A 23,675-nucleotide genomic window follows, 5' to 3' on the forward strand; every position below is an offset into this window, starting at 1 on the left:
AAATTTAATTGAACGAATTTTGTATCTCAGTTTCAAAGAGTTCGAGAAACAATAAATGCAATTATTCAAAATTGGGAGTGATATTTTGAAATTTTGTGCTGCTGGTTATAGCTAGTTTAAACGGTATTTTTACCAAATTTGACTTCTGAAAAAACTGCATTTTTACTTTTTGTCGTCAATAAAACCTCTAAAAAGTCTTAATTTTGACCAAAAAATGGTTTTTCCATAAACTTCTTGCAAGATCGACCTTGCATTATTTTATAAAACCGACTGGAAACGTTTTCGAAAATTCCAAAACTAGTTTCATCTTAAAAAAATTCTAAATTTTGAAATTCCATATAAAAATATGTGATCTGAAAAAATCATTGGCCTAAATAAGCAATAAGTTTCAAAAATTTCCAGAAATATTGTATAGTTTTTTTCCACTATAGTAAATAGATTATTATCCCCATAATTTTAGTTTATAAATAAAATTAAATAAATACCCTCAAATAAATTAAATTAAGGAATTTTCCGAAATTTTTTTCTAAAAATATAGCAATTATTTCGTTTAAAAAAAAAAGACTTTTTCAAAATTTGTCGATCCTATTGAATTTTTTTGTCATATTGTATCTGACATTTTAAATTTCTCCAATATCCGAATTTTGAATTTAACATATTATAGTTATACCGAGCTTAAATGGCATTTCATTTGCCGTGTCTTAAAAAATGCTTGAACCATTTTGGGTCCTTTGACACTTTGAATTAAGTCTTTTATGAAATTAAAATTATTTTTATAAAATCTGCCATATTGAACTTAGACAAACTGAATTATTTATGGAGATTTTTTAAAAAATTAAATTTATGAATTTTGAAATTTTTTAGGAAAAAAACCGAACTAATAAAAACTTGTAATTTAAACACACTCTGTACACTTGGGTAACTGGTTTAAGGTGGTTAAACTTCATCTAGAATTCTTGCCATATTCTTTAAAAAAAAAACATAAACGCAACATCTTATAAAAACCCATCTCCAAGTAACAAGTTTACTTATCACAAAAAAACTCTGTCCGCTCTCCCCCCTCCCCTGTCCCATTTACGTGATATCAAAAGCCAATTTATATAATTATATTATATATTATAATACACTTTTCGATTATGTTTATATTTTATATAATAACTTTTTTGTTTTATAACAATTCTTCTTTACAGATGCGACCTGCGAAAAAGCCTCTTCATAACCACCAACATTATATTAAAACGAGTCAATAATTGTCAAAAACGAACCTGAAAACCAAGAAACCCTATCGTCCGATCCGCGGTTCGGGTTATTTCCCGCCCAGTCCGAATTTCATAAAAATAAGTTCCTTCCCTTTCGATAAAATATCACCACCGGGTGCAGTAATTTCGTTCAATTTCTGCATCAGATTAGGACCACCCGGTTGACCCTGCTGACCACCTGGTTGCTGTTGGTTCTGTTGCATACCGATACCAACACTACCAACGGTCGGTATGACCTGCGGGATTCCTTTGTGCTGTATCCGGGACTGGTTGGTTTGTCCGTAAGATTGTTGGTTAACCGATTGTTGGGTTTGCTGGTTCGAACCCGTTAAGCTGGAAAATAAGTTGCCCATGGTGCTGGTGGTGGTGGATTGTTGCTGTTGCTGTTGGTTGATCATGTTGGTTTGGTTCTGATGTTGTTGTTGTTGTTGGTTACCAGGCCCCCCGGGTCTCAACATCCCGCGCAGTCTCCCCTTGAAAGTGAGAAGTCTCAGTTAGGGTTTTTTTTTGGGTTCTTCGGGGGTTTTTGAGAAAATTATATTTGCCTTATTTTGAATTAATATAATGGTTTAGCGAAAACCTCTTAAAAGAACTGTAATTAGGATTTAGAAGCTTTTCCTTCCTAGCTATTTGCACATTTAAAAAAATATCCAGTGTAATTAATTTTAAAAGTTCAGCTATTGTTAGAGTATTATAAATAAAAAATATATACATACTTTGAAGATTTAAATAAAAGTCAGTCGGAACCATTTGTTATGCACAAAATTCTATAACACATGCAGTTATAAACTGTGTGAGCCTTCTTTTAACAATTTACTTATTTTTGAGGTCATAGTGCATAATTTTTAATTATTTTTAATAATGAAAATGCTAACATAGGTGTTTAATAATTTATACTATTAGACATATTTTAATTTTCAACCCTGTTTTCACTCTAAGATGTAAATGTTATTTAGACAAGCCGCTAAAAGGCCTTCGGAGATGTCTTTTAAGTCTTTTTTTATACTTTTTGTTTCCTGTTTGATGTCATATCAACGCTCGAGTCGCATTTCATTTAAAGGAAATTTATTAATGTGACTGTTGTTTAAATCTATGCGAAATTACAAGAAGTTTGATAAGTCATGTTGACTTTGGATGAAGAGTGTTGGATGAAGACATATGCAATTAAAAATTTAGATTTTTTTTTTTTGATTTTTAAAGGCAGCGGAGTCTATTTAAGGTAAATACTAGGGAATAATTAGATCAGTGTATCTTAAATTATTCAGTTATTTAAACGTTGAATTTTTATAGGCATCATGCCAAGCCTTTCATAGCATTTGGCTCCTATTGCAACATCCCACCACAGATTTCACTAGCTAACGCAAGTTAGCGTTAGCTAGTTAAATCTGTGATCCCACTCTATCACACAGGTTAAAAGTGCAGCAGCATCTTAGTCCGGGCTTATTTGTAAACAATTTTTTTTATCTAATTGTTCTTATTTTTTATTTTTTTTCTATCTGTCTGTAAATTTGGTGTTTCAATTGTCTTTACTATAGTTCTGAGTTAAATGTTTCGGTTTAAGGTTAAAACTGATTTGTGAGGAAAAATTGGCTTTGACATACATTTGTTTATTTGAATTGGATATAATTTAAAAAAATGTTTAATATTTAATACACCAAACCCTTGATTTTTGTTGTTTAAATTAAATTTTAGAACAAAAAGGAACTTTTCAAATTAACCCTCTTTTTTTTATTCTTAAAATAATAATACGGTGTTGGTACGTTTAGTACAATTTTGTTGTAACTTAAGCAAGTTATATTAGACACCTTATATTATGATTAAAGATTTAGATTCTACACGAAGTTCCTTGAAATTTGTCACATGATACATTAAGTAGATTTATACATTGATTAGCTATTCGTCTTATCGACAAACCAGAACTGACAGAGAGTCTGGATAGTCTGGAGCAGAGGAGAAAGGTGGCTGATCTCTGTTTATTCTACCGTTATTATCATGGTAAGTGCTCCTCTGAGCTGGCAGGCCTGATTCCACCCAGGGCTGTTCCGGCAAGAAGGACGCGTCTAGCAGTTGCGGCTCATCAATATCGAGTCCACCTGCCTACCCCAAGGACGTCGCTGTATCGGGACTCATTCATCTGGAGAACATCTTCTTTGTGGAACGGGCTTCCACCTCACATATTTCCCGACGCATACAACCTACAGCGATTCAAGATAAATGCCCACAAATATCTTCGCGCAAGCACCACTCCGAGAGTGACATAGGACTTTCCTCTTGTGCTTGTGTTTACCATAAAAAAAAATCCTTTTTCACATGTAACTAATTAAAAACTTTAAGGTATACACTAACTCTTTGATTTTTTAATTTCTAAAATATACGTTCAGATAAAACGTTCGTTAGAAAGGGTAAATGTCATTTAGGCTTATATTGGATAAAACTTAACTCGTAACCTCAAAAATCAGAAAAAAACGATTTTTTAGCTGGGTAAATTTTGGACACAGTTCATTCAAGTTATATCATGTGACTCATCTAATTTCTTAAAATGTTGCATAAAATCTAAATATATAGGATGTCCATTTAAATTAGTTATAAATAAAAATCATGTGACAGCAAGTGGACAAAAAAAAACTGAAAAACCTCAAGCTACTAAATCCCAAACAATTCTTTTAAAACACCTCTTACCACAAAAGAACCCTTAAAAAGTTTTTTTTGGCAAATAAAACTTTCACAACTAGCTCTATCTTAAAACCCATACTCTAAGTATACTAAATTTCGCTATATAAGGCCTATATAATAAACGAAACTTAATGCGCTTATTATTAATTCAAATCGAAGCGATAAAACTCATCTAAATCATTTTCAAGCCCCCCTTGACTTGGAGCAATGCGAGGTACAACATGCAAGAGGTTGATAATGACCTTTGCATACTGCACGCTTAAACTATAACTTTTCTGCATTACTCCATATCGCACGGGTTTAATATTAAACCTATGGACTTAACACATTAAGTTAAAAATGCACCTCGATCGAGAATCCTGGCAAATAAAAGTGTAAACCTGTGGAACCGTACTAAAAACAAAAAACATAAAAAGCATCGCGGATGGTCATTTTTTGGAACAGTTTTGTGTGTTTTTATCAATTAGAATTAATGTTTATTAAGCGCCACTACGCATGCAATTTTAATGTAATAACCATGTTTACACGAAGCTTTACGTATCAAATTCCATTCAAGTTCAATTCCGTGTAACCTCGTTAATAAAGCTAAAATTAAGGCTAAATGCCCAATAGAACGTGCAACATTTAAGAGATTGCGCATGCGCAGTTGGATATAAGCCGATTTCACATGTATGTTGCATGCTCTATTGCTACGTGTCATTAAAAATGTTTTTTAAAACTGAACTGTTTTTGACAAAACTAAATAGGTACTGTGCACATTTAACCATAGCAGGCATTTGCTAAAAAAATAATTTCCTTATTAACGGGAATCGAGGTCGGTTTAAGAGTATTAACCGCTGTTTCATTCGATGTTTCCATCATCAGGATCTTGTAGTAATGAGATGCTTTTTAGGACATATTAACATCCAGTCAATCGCTGAAATTTATCTCTATTTTCTTAAAAAAAAACAATTGAGAACTATAACAGATTGTTCAAAACTTAATTCACTTGAATAGCTTTAAAATGAGATATTGAGATACAAGTTGTTCATTTGGATTGGCATTGAATAATTAAAGATATCTTATATCAGCAATTGTCATACAATAACATTTCGTATTTCAAATTCATCTTCAGCGTTTATTTTTCCCATAATTACTCTGAAGTGCGTGTAATAAATTTTACAGTTGAAAATGTCAGTTAAATACCAGTGAGAAACAAATTACTTACTTGGAGTGGCAACCAATAATTAAATTATTATCTCACAATGACGTTTCGTCTCTCAAATTTATCTTCAGGATTTATTATTTTCATCACTTATCAGTTAAAGTGTTTGTAATAGACTTTAACCTACAATTGAAAATATCTTTCTGATGCCACTGAAAAACAAATTGCTTAGTCAGAGTGGCTTTCAATAATTAAACATATCTTGATAAAGTATGGTCTCACAATGATGTTTCGTACCTCAAATTCATCTTCACGGTTAATGATTTCCATAACTGCAAACCGCTCTTAAGTGCCTTAATAGATTTCGACTTACAGTTGAAAATGTCAGTCTAATGCCATTATAAAACAAAATGCGTATTTGTAGTGGCTCTTATTAATTAAACATATCTTGTTAGTTTATTATCTGACAATGACGTTTCATATTTCAGATTTATCTTCAGGGTTTATGCCTTTTATAAGAAAAATCTGCTTGATTTCGACTTACGGTTGAAAATGTCAGTCTAATGCCTCTGAGAAACAAATTGCTTATTTGTAGTATCTCTGAATATTTAAAGATATCTTGTTAAATTAGTGTCTTACAATGACGTTTCGTACCTCAAATTCAACTTCAAGGTTAATGCTTTCCATAATTAAAAACCACTCTTAAGTGCCTGTAAAAAAAAGATTTTGACTTACAGTTGAAAATGTCAGTCTTATGCCACTGAGAAACAAATTGCTTATTTGTAATGGCTCTCAATAATTAAAAATATTTAGTTAAACTATTGTCTTATAATGACGTTTCATCTCTGAAATTTATCTTCAGTGTTTATGCTTTCCATAACTGAAAAGCACTCTTAAGGGCCTGTAATAGATCTTGTCTTACAGTTGAAAATGTTACTCTGATGCCACCGAGAAACAAATTTCGTACTTGGAGTGGCAATAAATAATAAAACTATTATTTCAATGATTTTTTGATCTCAAATTTATCTCTAGAACTTACTCTCTCTATAACTGAAAGCTGCTCTCAAATGTCTAACTTAAAATGACACTCAATAAGTAAAGATATCTTGATCAGCTATAGTATCATAATGACGCTTCTATAACCTCAAATTCATCTTTAGCATTTGTACTTTCCATAACTGAAAATTGCTCTTTAGTGCCTATTATAGATTTTGACTTGCAGTTGAAAATGTTAATCAAATACCAATGAGAACCAAATTGATTATTTGGAAGGGCACTTAATAATTAAAGATATATTGATAAGCGAGTATCTCACAATGACGTTTCTATATTAAATTTATATTTAAGGTTTATGCTTTCCACAACTGAAAACCACTCTTAAGTGCCTGTAATAGATTTCGACTCACAGTTGAAAATGTCAGTCTAATGTCACTGAGAAACAAGTTACTTATTTGGACTGGCTGGTAATAATTAAAGATATTTTGTTAAGTTACTGTCCTATAATGACCTTTCGTATCTTAAATTCATCTTCAGGGCTTATGCTTTTCATAACTGAAAACTTCTCTCAAGTGCCTATAATAAATTTTGTCTTACAGATGAAAATGTTACTCTAATGCCACGGAGAAACAAATTTCGTACTTGGAGTGGCACTTAATAAGTAAAGATATGTTATTAAACTATTATCTTACAATGATGTTTTGTATGTTACATTTATCTCTAGGACTTACGCCTTCTATAACTGAAAACTACTCTCAAGTGCCTGGAATAGATTTTGACTTACAGTTATAATTGTCAATTTAATGTTACAAAAAATCAAATTGCTTACTTGGAGTGGCAATCACTAATTAAATTATTATCTGATAATGACGTTTTATATCTCAAATTTATCTCAGAGTTTATTCTTTTCGCAACTGAAAACTGCTTTCAAGTGCTTGTAATAGATTTTAGCTTGTTGAAAATATCAGTCTAGTACCACTGAGAAACAAATTGGTTATTTGGAGTAGCACTCAATAACTAAAGATATGTTATTAAACTATTGTCTCACAATGATGTTTTGTATCTTAAATTTATCTTCAGGGATTATTCTTTCCAGAAGTAAAATTCTTTCAAGATGTAATAGATTTTGACATGACAGTTGAAAGTCTTAGTCTGATGCCACTGAGAACCAAATTGCTTACTTGGAGAGGCTTTCAATAATTAAAGATATCTTGATAAAGTATTGTCTGACTAAGAGGTTTCGTAACTAAAATTCATTTTGACGGTTTATGCATAACGAAAAACAGCTTTCAAGTGCCGGTAATAAATCTTGACCCTTATCTTGGGGGTTATACTTTCCATAACTGCTCTCAAGTGCCTGTCATAGATTTTGACTTACAGCTGGAAACATCAGTCTAATGCCAGTGAGAAACAAATTGCTCATTTAGAGAAATAATTAATAATTAAAGATACTAGAGCTATTATCTCACAATGATGTTTCTTATCTCAAATTCATCTTCCGAGTTTACTCTTGCTGTAACTAAAAACTGCTCTTAAGTCCCTGTAATAGATTTTGACTCACAGTTAAAAATGTGAGACTAAAGCCACACTCAAAAGCATAACTATCGTTTTTTGGGGCGGTTCTTAATGATTCAAGATTTCTTAACTCGTAATGATGTTTCGTATCTTAAATTCACCTTCAGGTTTTATAATTTTCATAACCGAAAACTCCCCTTAATTCCCCTAATACTTTGTGATTTGCTTTTGTTTTCTTTAACTGAAAAACTCTTCCCGTTCACTCCCTTCTGCATATTTTTAAATTTATTTAAAAACATTGGAAACTAAATTTTAAAAATGTTCATTAATGAATAACTTAATTAAATATCTTACAAACTAACACGGATAACGAATTATCTAATAGCAAATGCCTACTAACAGCAAACATTAAAATTAACAAAAGCCACACAATAACAACAACAACAATAGCATATACAAGCGGCGCCAAAAGCAGTATAGAAAGAAACAGCGGATAGAAGTAAAGCCAGAAATAAGTAAGTAAAAGAGAGAACAGAGAAGTAATTTGACAGATATAGAGAGATTTTTTTTATTCATATTTTTTTCTTGAGAGAGAAAGAGAGAGAGTATAACAAATATACCTGTTGGTGCTCGGTAGTAGAAGTAGTGTTGTTGGTGTTCGACATCGAGGCTTGAGTGTTGTTGAAGGATGAGTCTAACTGAGAGGAGGAGCTATACAACAGGTGGCAGGCATCTAGACCAACAGACAGACAAACGAACAACGGTCAGGCAATATGTGGCAACCCTGCGTCTGATCAGCGAGTAGCGGAATAGAGATTTATTAAAAAGGCGGAAGAAGCAGTGATATGTTGTTCCAATTATCGTCAATTTAAAACAAAATATAAATTCATTGCTATAGTTGAGATTAACGGGAAGGTGCGTCGATTGTGTTTAAACTCGTTTGTTTTTATTATGACACCTCTGTTTTATTGGCGCTTTAGATTCTGTGTAAGATTCTTTCTGTGATTTTCTGTGTAAACTTGCTTTGGCTTTCAAAAAGCTTTGCAGTGTTATATTTTATTGTTTTTAACTAAGAATAGCTTGAAACATTAAAATCATATTGACATTATCATCTTTTCTAAGGTAAGGTCCCTCCTGGCAGAAGACCATTCAACTGAGCTAGAGTCTGAGATGAAAAACATAGAATGAGGCATAGTCATCCTTAATGAAGTTCGACACTTAAGAAGGCGTTGCAAACAATCTACTTTTATGTAGGTAAAGATGAGGAATCCTTAGGGAAAATAGGATTTCTAATACACAAATATCATAGTTCTCAAAAAATATCAAGCAAAGTAATATACCTATTTATTAGACTTAACAGCAGATATGAGTTGAAAATCATTTATATATACATGCTTACACAGCATTTATAAAAACAGGTATAAATGTTTTACAATGAGATCGATCTACTGCCATCAGAGATCATCAGTTTACGATTTTGTGCGGTGACTTTAATGACGAAAATGATACAGAGAACACATTAGCAAAATTCGGATCGGAAGGAAGAAACTGTTAAGGAGAGACACTACTAGAATACTTGCTACAAAAAAACAACCTATTTATTATATGAATAGTTTTTTTAGAAAAAACAAGATATACAGCGAGTCCATTTAGTACTTCTTTCATCCACTGTAGCTATATTTTTAAAGCATAAATATTCATTTTTTTGTTGTATACAGGGGATAAAAAAAAGCTACATTTTAAAATTATGTTGACTTATACAGGGTGTTCACAAAAGGCCTGGCAGTAGAAATTTATGTTTTTTTAAATGAAAGACTTTATATATAATTTGATTTTTGGATTCTTCGTAAATTCTAATAAATTTGATGTCATGCATCATACTTTAATCAAGTAGTTTTTTAATTAGAAATAGTTGAAATTTGGTTATTTTCAACTTTAAGAGGCTACAGAGCCATAACGACGCGCCATAGGAAAAAATATTTTTTACATTTCTATCTTAAATTTTTAAGAGGTGTTTAATAAAAAAACTGCTACTGTCCCTTGCCCTTTTTTTCTTACAATGTTAAAAAAAGTCATAGTTAATCTATTTAGAGATGTATGTCGTGAGATAGATCTTAAAAAGTTAAGATAAGAATATGAAAATCATTTTATCCTATATCGAATACTTATGTATCTATAGCTTCTTAAAGTCTATTTTCAACTGTCTCTAATTCAAAAACCATTTAATTAAAGCATAACATGTAATAGTAGTAGATTTTTCCATGTAAAAAAAACAACAAATTCTTCTGCCACGCCTTTTGTCAACACCCTGTATATGTCAAAATAATTTTAAAATGTAGCTTTTTTCATTTTCTGTTTACAAAAAAAAATTGCTTCAAAAATACAGCCACAATGGAGGAAGGGAGTACTAAATGGACACCCTGTTTAGTCAGAGATTTGACGACTACTGGAAGTGACCACAAAAAAGGAGAAATCAACCAGATGCAGAATTTCAAAAAATATTTTACAGAACAACTTAATGAATGCGGATCAGAATAAACCATCCAACAGCTTGTATGATCAAATAATTAATGCTTTGTTAACAAGCAAAAAAAGAAACTGTTCTATGTTACACAAAGAAGAAAGGCTAGGTAAGCAAGCTACCAAGCAACTATTAGAATGAAGGAAAGCTGTGAGAAGCAATGAGACGACCAGTAATGAACAGTTTAAAAAAATAAACAGACTAATATCAAAAGCCATTAGAAGAGACATCAGATCATATAACCAGAGACAAAGCTAACTAACAATAGAAAGCAACAAGGCTACGCAGGAATTTCCAAGGTGGAAAAAAGAAATGATAAAAGTAAAGTATTAACAGAGACAAATTACAACAAATAAATAGGAGATTCTGAGAATAGCAGATACTACTTAAGAGTCAAAAGGAAGCAAACAATATCTCAAAAATAGAGCCAGAGATAAAAACAGGTATGTTACCAGGGGCCAAAGGTGCTACCGGTAACCACCATTGACGAAATAATAAAAGGAAAATACAACAACATATCCTGGTGAAGATGGTTTAGGAATTGATGTAATTTAACAACAAGATTGATGGAAAAATCTATATATATAAAAGAGTTTGTCCTGACTGACTGATTCATCATCGCAGAGCCCAAACTACAATAGCTAGAAACGTGAAATTTTGCCAACGGGTTCCTTTTATAATGTAGGCACCGCATAAGGACGGATTTTTTGAAATTCCACCGATAAGGGGTAAAAAACAGGAAAATTGTTCCCCGTGACCTCGAGAACTAAGGGGGCGTGGCTTCGGAGTTTGAACGGAGACTGCCCGCACCAACGAGTCGCAGGCATCAACTTAAGAAAAAAAAATTAACTGCAACAATGTTTTTCTATAATGTAGTCCCCGGATACGAACGAAGTTTTTGAAATTCCACCGATAAGGGGTGTTAGCGATATAATAAATATCGTATAGCGGCATAAAACTGATGATTAATAAATACGATTGAAAAAGTGCATCTGTATTATTTATATTTTGGTAGACATAACAACAAGGCGGGTCCATATGAGACTGATACCCGAGAGGTGACTCGACTGAAGATTTGTGTCTTGGTTTTATAATAATTATATTATAATAATCGTGCCCCTTGACCTCAAGAAAAACGGCGTGGCAATTGTGGGTTGCATGTACTATTATTAGAGGCCTTCTTCGACTTTTCTTTAATTTTCACGCGAGCAACGCCGCGGGCATTCAGCTAGTCTACTATAGAAGATCAAAACTCTCTTAAATATGTCCCTTTCTGATCACACCATATCAGACAAGTCGTTTAACGCCACTGCAATATTGCTCCATAAAAAAAGGGATATGACTGAAGAAGAGAATTACAGACCAATAAGCTCTCCAAGCTATCTTTATAAATTATTCATAAGAATTATAACTTCAAGGCTTGAAAATAAACTGGCTTTCTGCCAACCGATAAAATAAGCAACATTTCGTGATGATGTTTATTTGCAGAGCATCAAAACTGTAATACAGAAAACTGTGGAATAAAACAGACCAGTCGTTCTTGCCTTTGTGGATTTTCAGAAAGCCTTTAAAACGGTCAAAGAGTATACGGTCGTGAATTCATTACAAAAGTGCGGTATAGCCTACCAACACACTAACCTAATATATGATAGATAGTGTGTCCCAAAAGTCTGAAAAAATACATTTTACAATTAAACGAATTACTTGGTTGAAAAACGCTCGGACACGTAAATTCTCTCTTATTTTTTTGCATATTTTCAGACTTCTGAAAAATATACAGGGTGCATCAAGAAGACTGGGCAGCATTAGTATTTTATAACACCTAACACCATAATTGAAAATCACAATTTCTAAAAACCTTACCAGGCTTTAAAATCCAAATTATTTAACTCTCGATACTTTTTTGTGGGTCACAGGTGGCAGGTGGGACACTTTGACTGGACCGCAGATTTTCACCACATTGAATGCAGGAAGTAGGTATCCAGAATCCCCAAAAAGTTAATAATATGCATACTGCGATATTTGGAATCCACATGATTAACTCGTACTTTATTGAGGGAAACCTGACTTCCGTAAAGTATTTAGAAATGTTTCAAAACTGCATTGTTCCTCAAATTAGACGTTTGGCGTTCGGACCAAACTACAGACAAGTATGATTTCAGCAAACAGAGCTCGTCCGCACTATAGTCGAGAGTTGCGTGATGCTAATTGCGAGAGTGGAGGTACCACAGAATGCCCAGCTAGCTCCTCAGACCTCTTCCCTTTAGATTACTTTTTTTGGGGCCATTTGAAAAATGTTATGTCAACCTTGCATATTGTCAGGAGGTGCAAGGAAAGCATTTTGAACATTTGATTAAATAGTTTTGCTTTGTACAATAATTAAAGGTATAATAAAAAAAGAGCGTCATTTGCTTAAGATGACACTAGAAATTTGTTTATTTTTTATTTAAGCTTCAGTTAAATCTAAAGTTATTGTTAAACGATAGTTGATGAAAAACTAAGATAGAAAAGTGCAATCCCTATTTCTCCAAGGTAAAACATTTAGATTTTACACCCTGGTAAGGTTTTTAAAAATTTTGATTTTTAGTTGTTGATATTTCGAAAACGAAAAATTGGTATAGGGTGTTATGCATAAAATGTGTATAGAATTTATCATAGAATAAAAAATTCTTAAAAAAAATGGGGTGTTCTATTTAAAACAATAAATTTGACAGCTGTCTAGTCTTCTTGACGCACCCTGTATAGGGTGTCAGAGTTACAGGGTCGGTTAAATGAAGACAAAGTTGCGCAATTTGGAGCTTAATAAAATGATGTTTAAAAATTTTAAAATTCCGGATACTTCCGGAGATATTCAAAAAAAAAAACGAAATTTGTCAAAATCGTTTTTACCTTCTACCGACTTTATTTAAAGAGATATCAGAAAAATAAAAACAGTTTTATTGCTCTTTTATGCTTTATAACATGACGCAAAAAAAATTAATCCAACGTTTCGTTTTTTTGGATCATCAACTTAATTTTTTCTTATAGGCTATATCAAATACAGAGGATTTTATAACTTCGGTTTATATAAAATCAATTTATTTGGAAATACCATTGATATATCTTTCTCTCTTGCACTCATGGAGTTCTTATAAGAAGATAAACCAAATATATAATAATAAACGAAACGTCGGATTAATTTTTTTTTTGCGTCATGTTGTAGGACATAAAAAGTGGCAATGAAAAACTTTTTTTAGTTTTCCGATATCTCTTCGATAAAGTCGGTAGAAGGTAAAAATGATTTTGACAAATTTCGAATAACTCTGGAAGTATCCGGAATTTTAAAATTTTTTAAACCTCATTTTATTAGGCTCCAAATTGCGCAACTTTGCCTTCATTTTACCGACCTTGTAACTCTTACGGTTTCCGTGATTCCAATGGGATCAATTGGGACACCTTGTACATTTTTGAGAAATCTAAAAACATGCAAAAAATAACATAGAATTGATTTACCCGAGTCTTTTTTAACCAGGTAATTGGTTTACCTGTTAAAGGTATTTTTCCAGGCTTTTTGGACATACTGTATATAAAAACGCGTATATAAGTAAAGAGTATCAGATGTTTCACTATTATAATTAAACGCTCTCCAGACCATCCCGATAAAATTCCTCCGTCCAATCGACGGAAAGTCTTTAGGGACTCAACAATTTTCAAATCACATGCAAATAATTAAATATTTTCCGACCCTCATAGATTAGATTAGTCATTTTTGTACCAAAGCGGTTCTTGAAAAAGTTCTTAAAAAACTAATTCAGGATTTGGCAAGTCACAATAGAAGAATTGAAGTTTTCAAGATAAAAATAGACATTAAAATCTATTGTTCTATATATTACTTTTTATATTGTGAAAATGAGTAAAAAACGCATTCATTTTTCAAAATTGAATATATCGAGATCCTTTGTCTTAGCATATTTTCTTATGATTTGGCGTAATTTTAAATATATACTAATCCTTCAACGCAGTATATTATAATCTTTAATTTATGAAAGAGTCAAATCTTCACAGCGATGCATCCTTTAGGAGTTATTAGCAAAACACCGAAAGAAGTCAGGCAATTGCACAGCATAAAAGATGAAAATTAAGAAATTAGTGCCTCAACATTTTCAATCGTGTATATCTCAAAAATGGTTAAAGAAAAATATATTATGCAACATATCAGATTTCACAGAATTTCATATAGAATCTAAATCTTTAATCATATACAACCAAATAGATAGGTGAATTTTCGAAAAAACGCTTAAGAAAGTCCATTAATAGATTTACTTGCCTATTTTCTTCATTAAAAAAAATTATAGAGGGTGTGTGTAGCAGTGACCAATATCAACCTTCTTATTTTAAGCACGATACGCTAATGTCACTCAATTTTTGGATTCTTCAGAGTATTTTCAAAATATTTAATGTACAATGTCCTATACCAAAATTCAACTGTTTCGGAGATATTAAATGTTTTCCGATTTATTGTAAAAATTCGTTACAACACACTCAATACTTATTTTCCATTTCAGTTTTGATAATGGCAAAGCAAACATAAACCTCAACATACCTTAACCCTTATACTGATATGAGATTAAGAATAAAATGGCGTTCTTCACTTTGGTTTAAGATGCTTGGCCTTAGAAATTATTGTCTGTTAACAATAGTTGTCAGTGTCATAGTTGTTTGAATTTCGTTAACTGCTTTTTTGTTTATTTAACAAAAACGCAATAATAATAATTCTACAGATGATGGGTTATAGAAATAACATACGGAAACTGTTGCTCGCTTATTCCATGAAAAAATTCCCAATTTTCCTTTTATATCCCAAGGGACGATTAGTAAAATAGAGAAGCAGTTTCTCGAGACTATAAGGCATAATAAAAAACCAGCTGCTAAAGCAGCTGCGATATTATGCTTCAGTTTGAGGTCTACTTCTGGTCGAACAGCATCGTTAATGTTCGATGGTAGTCATTGATCGATTATTCGAGCATTGAAAGAAAATGCATCGAGGTTGATACCCACTCAGGAACTCATGGAAGACGGTTTCGATAGGAGAACGGATTTTTGTAAACAAATGATGGCAAAGTTAGATAACAATAAGATCCAATCACAGCATGTTTTATTTTCTAAAGAGTGCATCTTTACACTTCATGGTTATGCTAATCGACAAAATTGCCGCTATTGAGCTAAAAAAAATCCTCACTGCGAGAACAACATACCGAACTTCCTGAAAAGGTTAATGTTTAGGCAGGAATTGCTGGAGATCATATCATAAGTCACTTATTGATCGGTGGTAATTCGAATGCTAATAATTCTTTAACACTGCTCCAAAATAATGTCGTTCCAACTTTGACAAACCTATATCCTGTTCCAGCTAATATCATATCAGCAAGATGCACCACCACCCCATTACCAAATCAATATCCGGCAGTACCTCAAAAGAATATTTCCAAATCGGTAGATAGGGAGACGAGGACCGATGGAATGGCCAACGCGATTCCCTGATCTGACTAGAGACTGATCATTAGACTTCTTTCTATGGCGATACGTCTAAAATATTATTTACAAAACTAAACCCCTCGACTTAGCTGACTTAAAAAGACGAATAGCGGTTGCCATTCGTCTGTATAGTTCGGTAACGCCTGAGATGTTGAGTAACGTTAGAAGAAATTTTTGTTTAAAATTATGATGTTGCCAAACGTTCGTGGTGAGCATATTAAACATTTCCTACATTGACATTATTGCTTTTTGTTCTTTTGTTAAGAGTTAAACAGGATTACTTAATAGTTTTTCAGTGTGTCGTAACGAATTAATGTAACCAAATATTTTTTTTTGTTTTTAATGTAAATTTTTATACACTTAATATCTCCGTAACAGTTTTAAATTGGTATAGAACATTATACATGAAATACGTCTAAAATATTCTCAAGAATCCAGTAATTGAGTAATATAAACAGGGTATCGCGTTTAAAATAAAAAAGTTTATATTGATTGTATTATTTTTTTTAAATAGGCAAGTAAAAAAAACAATCGAGGGTTCTGAGCATTTTTTTCGAAAATGTCCCTATTTATTTATTATGTAATTTATTCTATTTGGCTGATACACACTGTTATCTTTGATAAAATAAGCATGTAACATTAGTCTCAAAATATTTTTTCTTTAATCGACCGAAACTGGCTTGTTTTATATAAGACATCTGGTATACGATCTTAGTTTGAGACTCTGTGTGAAATTCTAAGAAGTTTGATGTGTCATAAGGCATATTTTGGTGAAATTCTTTTTGAGATATAAACAATAGAAAATTTCCTTTGCAAAAATATTGATTTATTAATATTATTTGAATAGCACGTCAGAATAACAAGGATAGCCTTAAAAGTTAAAATAAGACACTACAAAGCATTTTTCCTCTGAATCTAAATCCTTTGAAATTACAAACCTTGAAACTAGATTTTAGGCATTAGCGAGATGAGATGGCCGAGTATAGGTGCTAATAACAACCGGGAGGACTATCCTGTATATTACCCTGCAACATTAAACAACACTTTCCAGCACAATATTGACTTAATACTGCACAAACAAATTGTAACATATTATGTTATCAACTTTGTTCCAATATCAGAAAGGATAGCACTTCTACGAATTAATGCAATTCATGCTCCTACTACAGACTACAGCAACGAGGATGTAGACCAGTTCTATAACCAAATATCAGACATCATTAAAATCTTGCAACAGCATGATATAAATATATATAAGTGACTTCTATGCTTGGAAAAGGAAGATTTGGAGAACATATTGGAGACTTTGGACCGGGCAAGAGATGATGCAGTATAGGTTGTCCAAATTTGGAAACTTTTGTAAGGTATCTCGGTTGCTATAGGAGATAGAGATTTTTAATCTCAATGATTTTTTTCATTAATCAGAATAATTTTAAAAATTTTGGATTTTCGGACCCTTCTTGTATCTCCGTTATTATTTAACAGATTAAAAAAGTAAAAAATTATTTTGATGACGTTTTTATCGTAACACGAATATATAACCTGTTTTATTGTAACAATTTAGAATTTTGAGATTAAAAATAAACTTATGTTTTTTTTAATGGAACACCCTGCATATTTTTAATTAGAAAAATTCGCTTTATTTTTTTCCCTTTTCAAAATTACTAAATAAGAGACAATCTTCGTAAAATATATTACTCTTTCGTCAACGACGGAGAAGGTTCGGGTTTAGCGTTGCATGTTTCATTTTGGGTGGGCAACTAGTTTTCACAATGTTGTAGCGTTTTTATTTGTGTTGGTTGCTTTTATAATGTAATAATTTAAAATTGTATGAAGATAGTTCTAATCGCGACATCTAGTGTAAAGTCTGCTAATGACCTTGTAAAAAAATAAGAACTTCTAGATGGCATTAGCTGTTCTTTGCTTTGAATTTTAAGCAATTCACTGGAATCAGGTTGTTTTTCTTTCTCTCTCTAACGTGATTAACGTGATTTTTCTATATGTCTTTGGTCACGTATGCCATGCTCAAGGATCAACTTTTTACGTATTGGCATTTTCGATACCGGGCGGTTGTTGCCAACGACGTAAAACCAACATGACAAAAACAATGGCTGTTGCCATTGTTTTTCCTATAATTTGAATACTTTGCTTTTTGAGATTAGAATAATTTCCGTACTCGCTGCACCTTAAAGCTAAGCAAGGCAACATTGTATGGTCAATTCTTGTAGAATTGTGTGAGATTTCCATCGAAGACATACCCAGAAATTGCGTTTTCGGCTTTCTTTCCAAATAGTGTGATCTTCAGGTTAACAAGTTCTATTGCTCGAGGTTGGGATTCGACCTCATGGCAACACCAGCCATGTAATGTGAAAAATTACTTTAATACACTTTATAAAAGACCCTCCAACATCTTGAGGATCTTAGGCGAAATCTTATGCAAGGCCTTAGGTAGGGTCTTACGCCAGATCTTATACAGGATCTTATCGCAGATCCTAAGCCAGATATTAAGTCAAGTCTTAAGGGCCATCCCAAAACCATTCCGAGCCATCTTAGGTGCTGTTCCCTTTTCCCATCATAAATTAGAGCTTTATCAAGATTCCTTGCCTCTTCTTGACGTTATTGATTAGACCTTAGTCAGCTGCTATCTTTAGCTCTGCACAATGGATTACCAGGTAAGAGAAGATAAAAGGAATATGTAATGTAATGATAGCGCGATGTATGAATGTAAGCAATATTGTGATTTCTGATTTGCTTTTGTTATTTGTATTTTGGGACTAGTCATTTAAGATGATTTATTGGCTCCCTATTTATTAATTGTTGTCTATAGTATATTTATTTCCAAGATAGACACGACATAAACAGTGGCTACCGCACGATCAGCACGTGCGCAGTTTCTTATTGGTCGTTTGGTCGTAAAAATGAAGAGCGCCGTACACCAAGGCCGAACTAAAACACTGTGTTTTAGTTCGGCCTTCCGTGCACCTGCAATCGAGGCCGGTCGGCGTATCGTTGTACAGGGTTGCAATCAGTTTTACGCCGAATGTCGTGTTCATCGCTGCTTTGCTTTTTAATTTCATAGTTGCATTTTCTTTGTTTTTGTATATATACGTATACGTGATGTTAGTTTAGTTTTGTTAATTGTTCGTGATTTTTTGCTACAGTGCATTATTGCTTGTGTGTTTTTAAATTGCCTGTAGGAGTAAAATGTCTAGCACAGACACAACAGATGAAATTCAAAATTATGTTGATTATAGCCCAACTAAAAAACGTTTTAAGAAAAATCATTTAAGTGTTGAGATAAAAGAACTTATTTTAAATGTTTATAAGTGCGAACTGGGAGAGCATCCTGATTCTTTCAAAGAAAATATTGTTCAAAGTGTTGCAAAAAAAGTTGGTATATGTCGTTCATCTGTGTTCAATGGTATCAGAGAATACAAACAATCGCATTCGTTTTTGAAACCGAAAACCAATCAGAATTGCATGAACCTTATTGAAATGCTGGGCGAAATTGAAAAACAAGCAATACGGAGGAAAGTTAACGATTTTTTTTTTAGGAACGAAATACCGACTTTAGATAAGGTTCTCAGGGTGGTTAACGATGATCCCGATTTACCGAATGTTTCAAGGTCAACCTTATATAAACTTTTAAAACATTTAAAATTTACGTATAAAAAACGTGGGCGCAATAGTATCCTGCTAGATAGGCCAGAAATTGTCCATTGGAGGAGAGATTATTTGGTAGCAATAAAGGCATGCAGGAATGAGAAACGTAAAATATACTATTTAGACGAGATCTGGGTAAATGCTGGTCATACAACACCAAAAGCTTGGGTGGATGAAACTTTGACATCGTCAAGAAGAGCATTTATAGATGGACTTTCAACAGGGCTCAAAAATCCTGCAGGTAGGTGGGTTAAAAAATTATAAAATATGTTGGTTAATATTTTTTTTATTCAGGGAAAGGACAAAGGCTGATAATTTGCCATATTGGCAGTATTGATGGATTCGTTAATGACGCTTTTTGGAGTTTCGAATCGAAAAAGACAGGCGATTACCACGAGGAAATGAATGGGGAGTCATTCGAACAATGGTTTTCTAAAACTTTGCCCATGCATGAAATAGCTAAGACTCAAAATAAAATTGTACTACGCTTGCCTCCTTATCACTGCGAGCTCAACCCAATTGAGCTCATATAGGCCGATGCCAAGAATTTTGTTGCCAAACATAATACGACCTACAAGTTATCTGATGTGACAGACCTTTTTAATCGCGCCTTAATGAACATTACACCCGGGAAGTGGCAAAAATTTATCGAACATGTAGTAATGTAGTGCAAAAGGTAGAAAGCAGAATGTGGAGGATAGATAATATTATGGAAACGCAAGTGGAAGAACTTATTATTCACGTAGATGAAAATAATGATGATAGTGATAGTTTTTCCAGCTCATCAGAATAATAGTTGTTATGTTTATTTTCATTTTTGTTTTGAAACGTATATTATAGATATCTATTAATTATATCATGTAAATTCAAATGTTAGAAATAAAACGCATTATCTCATTTAAAATTCCAAAGTTATACCCCTACCACCCCTTAAAATTATAAAAAGGTTAAAACGTAAAAAAAAATATTTAAATGTGTTTGCCACATCCCTATTGTTTCATCAAAATTTTACGACAATATTTTAAACTATTCTCGAATCATTACTTTCCAGTACTGTAAAAAACTCACTTCTTGCATATTATATTATTATTAAAGTGCGGCCCTGTTCAATACTTTCGCCGTGTCTGATCACGCGCAGGTGGCGTGTCACGGGCATGCGTTTGTTTTCGTCGTATCTACCTTAGAAATAAATATACTTTAGTGTCTAAAGTTCTTTCTTGGTAATTTGCACTGTAACGTAATAAAATAATATTTTACTTAATCCCTTTTAATTTCACTATCCTGATTTTCATATAGCAACCGCATTGGAAGGTATATTTATTTTATTTTATTTAGTATATACATGTTATGCAGTGTACTGTGCGGTAAGTTGCTGACTTTGGCCAAAGCGTAGTTATATACTAAAGGGTTATTGATCTTTTTTATGTTCTATTATTTTGGTGCATAAACTTTTGATTTTAGGGGTTGTACTTAGTTGTAACGAGAAACTCGTTACAACTAAGTACAACCCCGTGGCGCCCACAATTTGAAAGGTAAGGATCTCTAGAATACTTCATGCCAACCCACCACCAATTAATGTTCTCCAGACTGACAAGTTTCCGTTAGCATATGTGCCACTCTATTAAAGACTTTCAACATCAGTCAAGGCAGACCGATATTTAAATTTACTTCAAATCATCATAAATAATATTTATTTAAATTTGCCAAAGTACCATGCACCATCCCAAAGCCACTAGGACATAAGAGGATTCGTTTTCACAAAAATGGATAGGAACCAATGGTCCTAAAGTCCATAAAGTGACCAGCAAGATCTCCCGATCTTTCTATTTTGGACTTTTCTTCTGAGGCTATCTAAAAGACAGAGTTTATACGGTGAGGCATACAAATTCTGAACAATTACAGCTGTTAATAATAACAGCTATACAGAAAATGCATGCACGTCCCATTCTTTTTCTACAAGTACTATGTTCTCTTTGATCGTTAGCTATCATCAGTGCTATTTGCATCTTTGTTTGTTGTACTAACATTAAACCATTGCCAGAGATTTTTGACCACGTCTAGGACCTGGGCCTCTTTTTTGCCTTCTATTATATAGCTTGAAAAGTTTATATTTTTACGTCATATTTTAAACGCACACGCTTTTAAATCCGATAAAACACATTATGAGATTAAGTGAAATTTGTGTAAGACAAAATGGAAATAATATAGTTTTTTTTTAATTGACAGTTCTATAAGAATAGTCAGTCATGGCCTTCTTAAAAACAATACGACATTGTTTCCATAGAGATGGATGACCATGATCTACTAATAATTATTTTAAGATAATCATCTCTTATTTGGTAATTTTTAAAAATAAGTGCATAGTGTTATATATTTTTGAAAAGGAAAAAATAAAGCGATTTTTTCTATTTAAAAATATACACAATGTGACGTTTAGAAAAATATAAGTTGATTTTTTATCTCAAAATCCTAAATAATTACAATAAAGCAGATAACATAATCATGTTCTACGGAAAAACTTCTGTTAAAGCCATTTTTAATTTTTTTTATATGTTAAATAATAACAGAAATACAAGGGGTGTCCCAAAATCCAAAATTTTCAAAATCACTCTGTAGATTAAAAACTATGACAGCTGTCAAACTGTACTCGCAGTAATGCGAAAACCGCAAGGCTCTCCTATAGCAACCGAGATAATCTACAAAAGTGTTCAATTTTGGACACCCTGTACAGGATGTCCCAAATTCGAGGGTGACCATTGGTAACTCGGAAACCGTAAGAGAAACGGGATCGGTTAAATGGAGGCAAAGTTGCGCAATTTGGAGCTTAATAAAATGACGTTTTAAAATTCCGGAGATATCCAAAAAAAACCGAAATTTGTCAAAATCGTTTTTACCTTCTACCAACTTTATTTAAAGAGATATCGGAAAACTAAAAACAGTTTTTCATTGCCACTTTTTATGTCCTACAACAGGACACAAAAAAAAATTAATCCGACGTTTCGTTTTTTTTCTCATGGGCGCCATATTGGATTTTCTCATTTTTAAAAAGTATTCTTAACTGCCTTTAAAATGAGGTATCGCACTTGCATGTCCGATTACTCCTTCTAGTACTTCCCATAAGAACTCCATGAGTGCAAGAGAGAAACATATATCAATGGGATTTCCACATAAATTGATTTTATATAAACTGAAGCTATAAAATACTTTCTCTCTAATATGGCGCCCATATTAAAAAAAATAAAGTTGATGATGATCGAAAAAAAAACGAAATGTCGGATTAATTTTTTTTTGCTTCATGTTGTAGGAAATAAAAGTGGCAATGAAAAACTGTTTTAAGTTTTCCGATATCTCTTTAAAGAAAGCCGGTAGAAGGTAAAAACGATTTTGACAAATTTCAGTTTTTTTTAGATATCTCTGGAAGTATCCGGAATTAACGTCATTTTATTAAGCTCCAAATTGCGCACTTTTCCTTCATTTAACCGACCCTGTAACTGTTACGGTTTCCGAGATCCCAATGGTCACCCTCGAATTTGGGACACCCTGTACATTCGCAGCCGAACATGATCTGATTGCAACCATGACATTCTTTCAACAGCATCCGAGCAGCTTGTACACGTGGAAATCGAATGCTAGGAATCAAATCAGACTTCTTACTTATTATTGAGAGATTTACAAACAGCATCAGAAACATAAAAACTTATCTGGGAGCAGATATACAATCGGATCATAACTCGGTAATAATTAATAGAAAGAATGGTAAAAAGTGAACTTTTAACTGAAGGGCAGGAAAACGAATGAGATGTAGAAGAGGACCTTAAAATGCTTTAAGAAAGTATACAAGAAAGGCAAAGAAACCTAAGGCCTAAAAAATAGATGAAGAAATCTTGGATGACTGACGAGATCTGGGAACTATTGAAAAGAAGAAGATTATTTAGAAATAAAATATGAGAATACATGAACATCCATAGCGAAACTAAGGACAGCCAAAGAAAAAGAGAAACTGGAAAAATGTATGGAAATCAAAAAATGCTAAGCCAAATTTGATAACTTTAATGTGCACAAGAAGGTAAAGGAAATAGTGGTAACAGTTTAAAGAAAAGAAAGATCAATGGAGTTAATTAAGAATAACCAGGGCCGAGTTATAGTAAAGAAGTCGGAAATTAAGAAAACGTGGGAAGAATATATTAAACAACTGTTTGATGACGTGAGGACGGTACCAACCAATATTGATAAAACAAATGATGCCTAAAATTTAGAAGTAAAAGTGCAGACAGCCTTGAAAAATGCTAAAGATAAAAAGGCCTTAGGTCCCGATGGAATTCCTGTTGATATATTAAAGTTGATCAAATGGAAGAATCTAAAGTGGCTTACAAAAGTGTTGAATGTGATC

The 23,675-nt window shown here is 32.7% G+C and overlaps 1 protein-coding gene across 11 annotated transcripts in view; it reads right to left on the bottom strand.

Moving 5' to 3' along the window:
* Positions 1–1,095: 1,095 nt before the first annotated feature.
* The window catches only part of LOC126749487 (RIMS-binding protein 2), a 159,680-nt gene continuing 137,100 nt past the window's right edge, over positions 1,096–23,675 (bottom strand). For 10 of the 11 annotated variants that reach the window (XM_050459198.1, XM_050459238.1, XM_050459234.1 and 7 more), the window contains 2 exons: positions 8,208–8,320; positions 1,096–1,732 (listed from right to left, as the gene is read on the bottom strand). In XM_050459198.1, coding sequence (XP_050315155.1) covers positions 1,307–1,732; positions 8,208–8,320 — 539 coding nt within the window. In that variant the 3' untranslated portion in view covers positions 1,096–1,306. The remainder of the gene's footprint in view (positions 1,733–8,207; positions 8,321–23,675) is intronic. The other variant, XM_050459253.1, reaches the window with a different exon arrangement.

The sequence above is a fragment of the Anthonomus grandis genome, chromosome 2 (genome assembly GCF_022605725.1).
Source record: "Anthonomus grandis grandis chromosome 2, icAntGran1.3, whole genome shotgun sequence".
In the NCBI taxonomy this organism is placed as follows: Eukaryota; Metazoa; Arthropoda; class Insecta; order Coleoptera; family Curculionidae; genus Anthonomus; species Anthonomus grandis.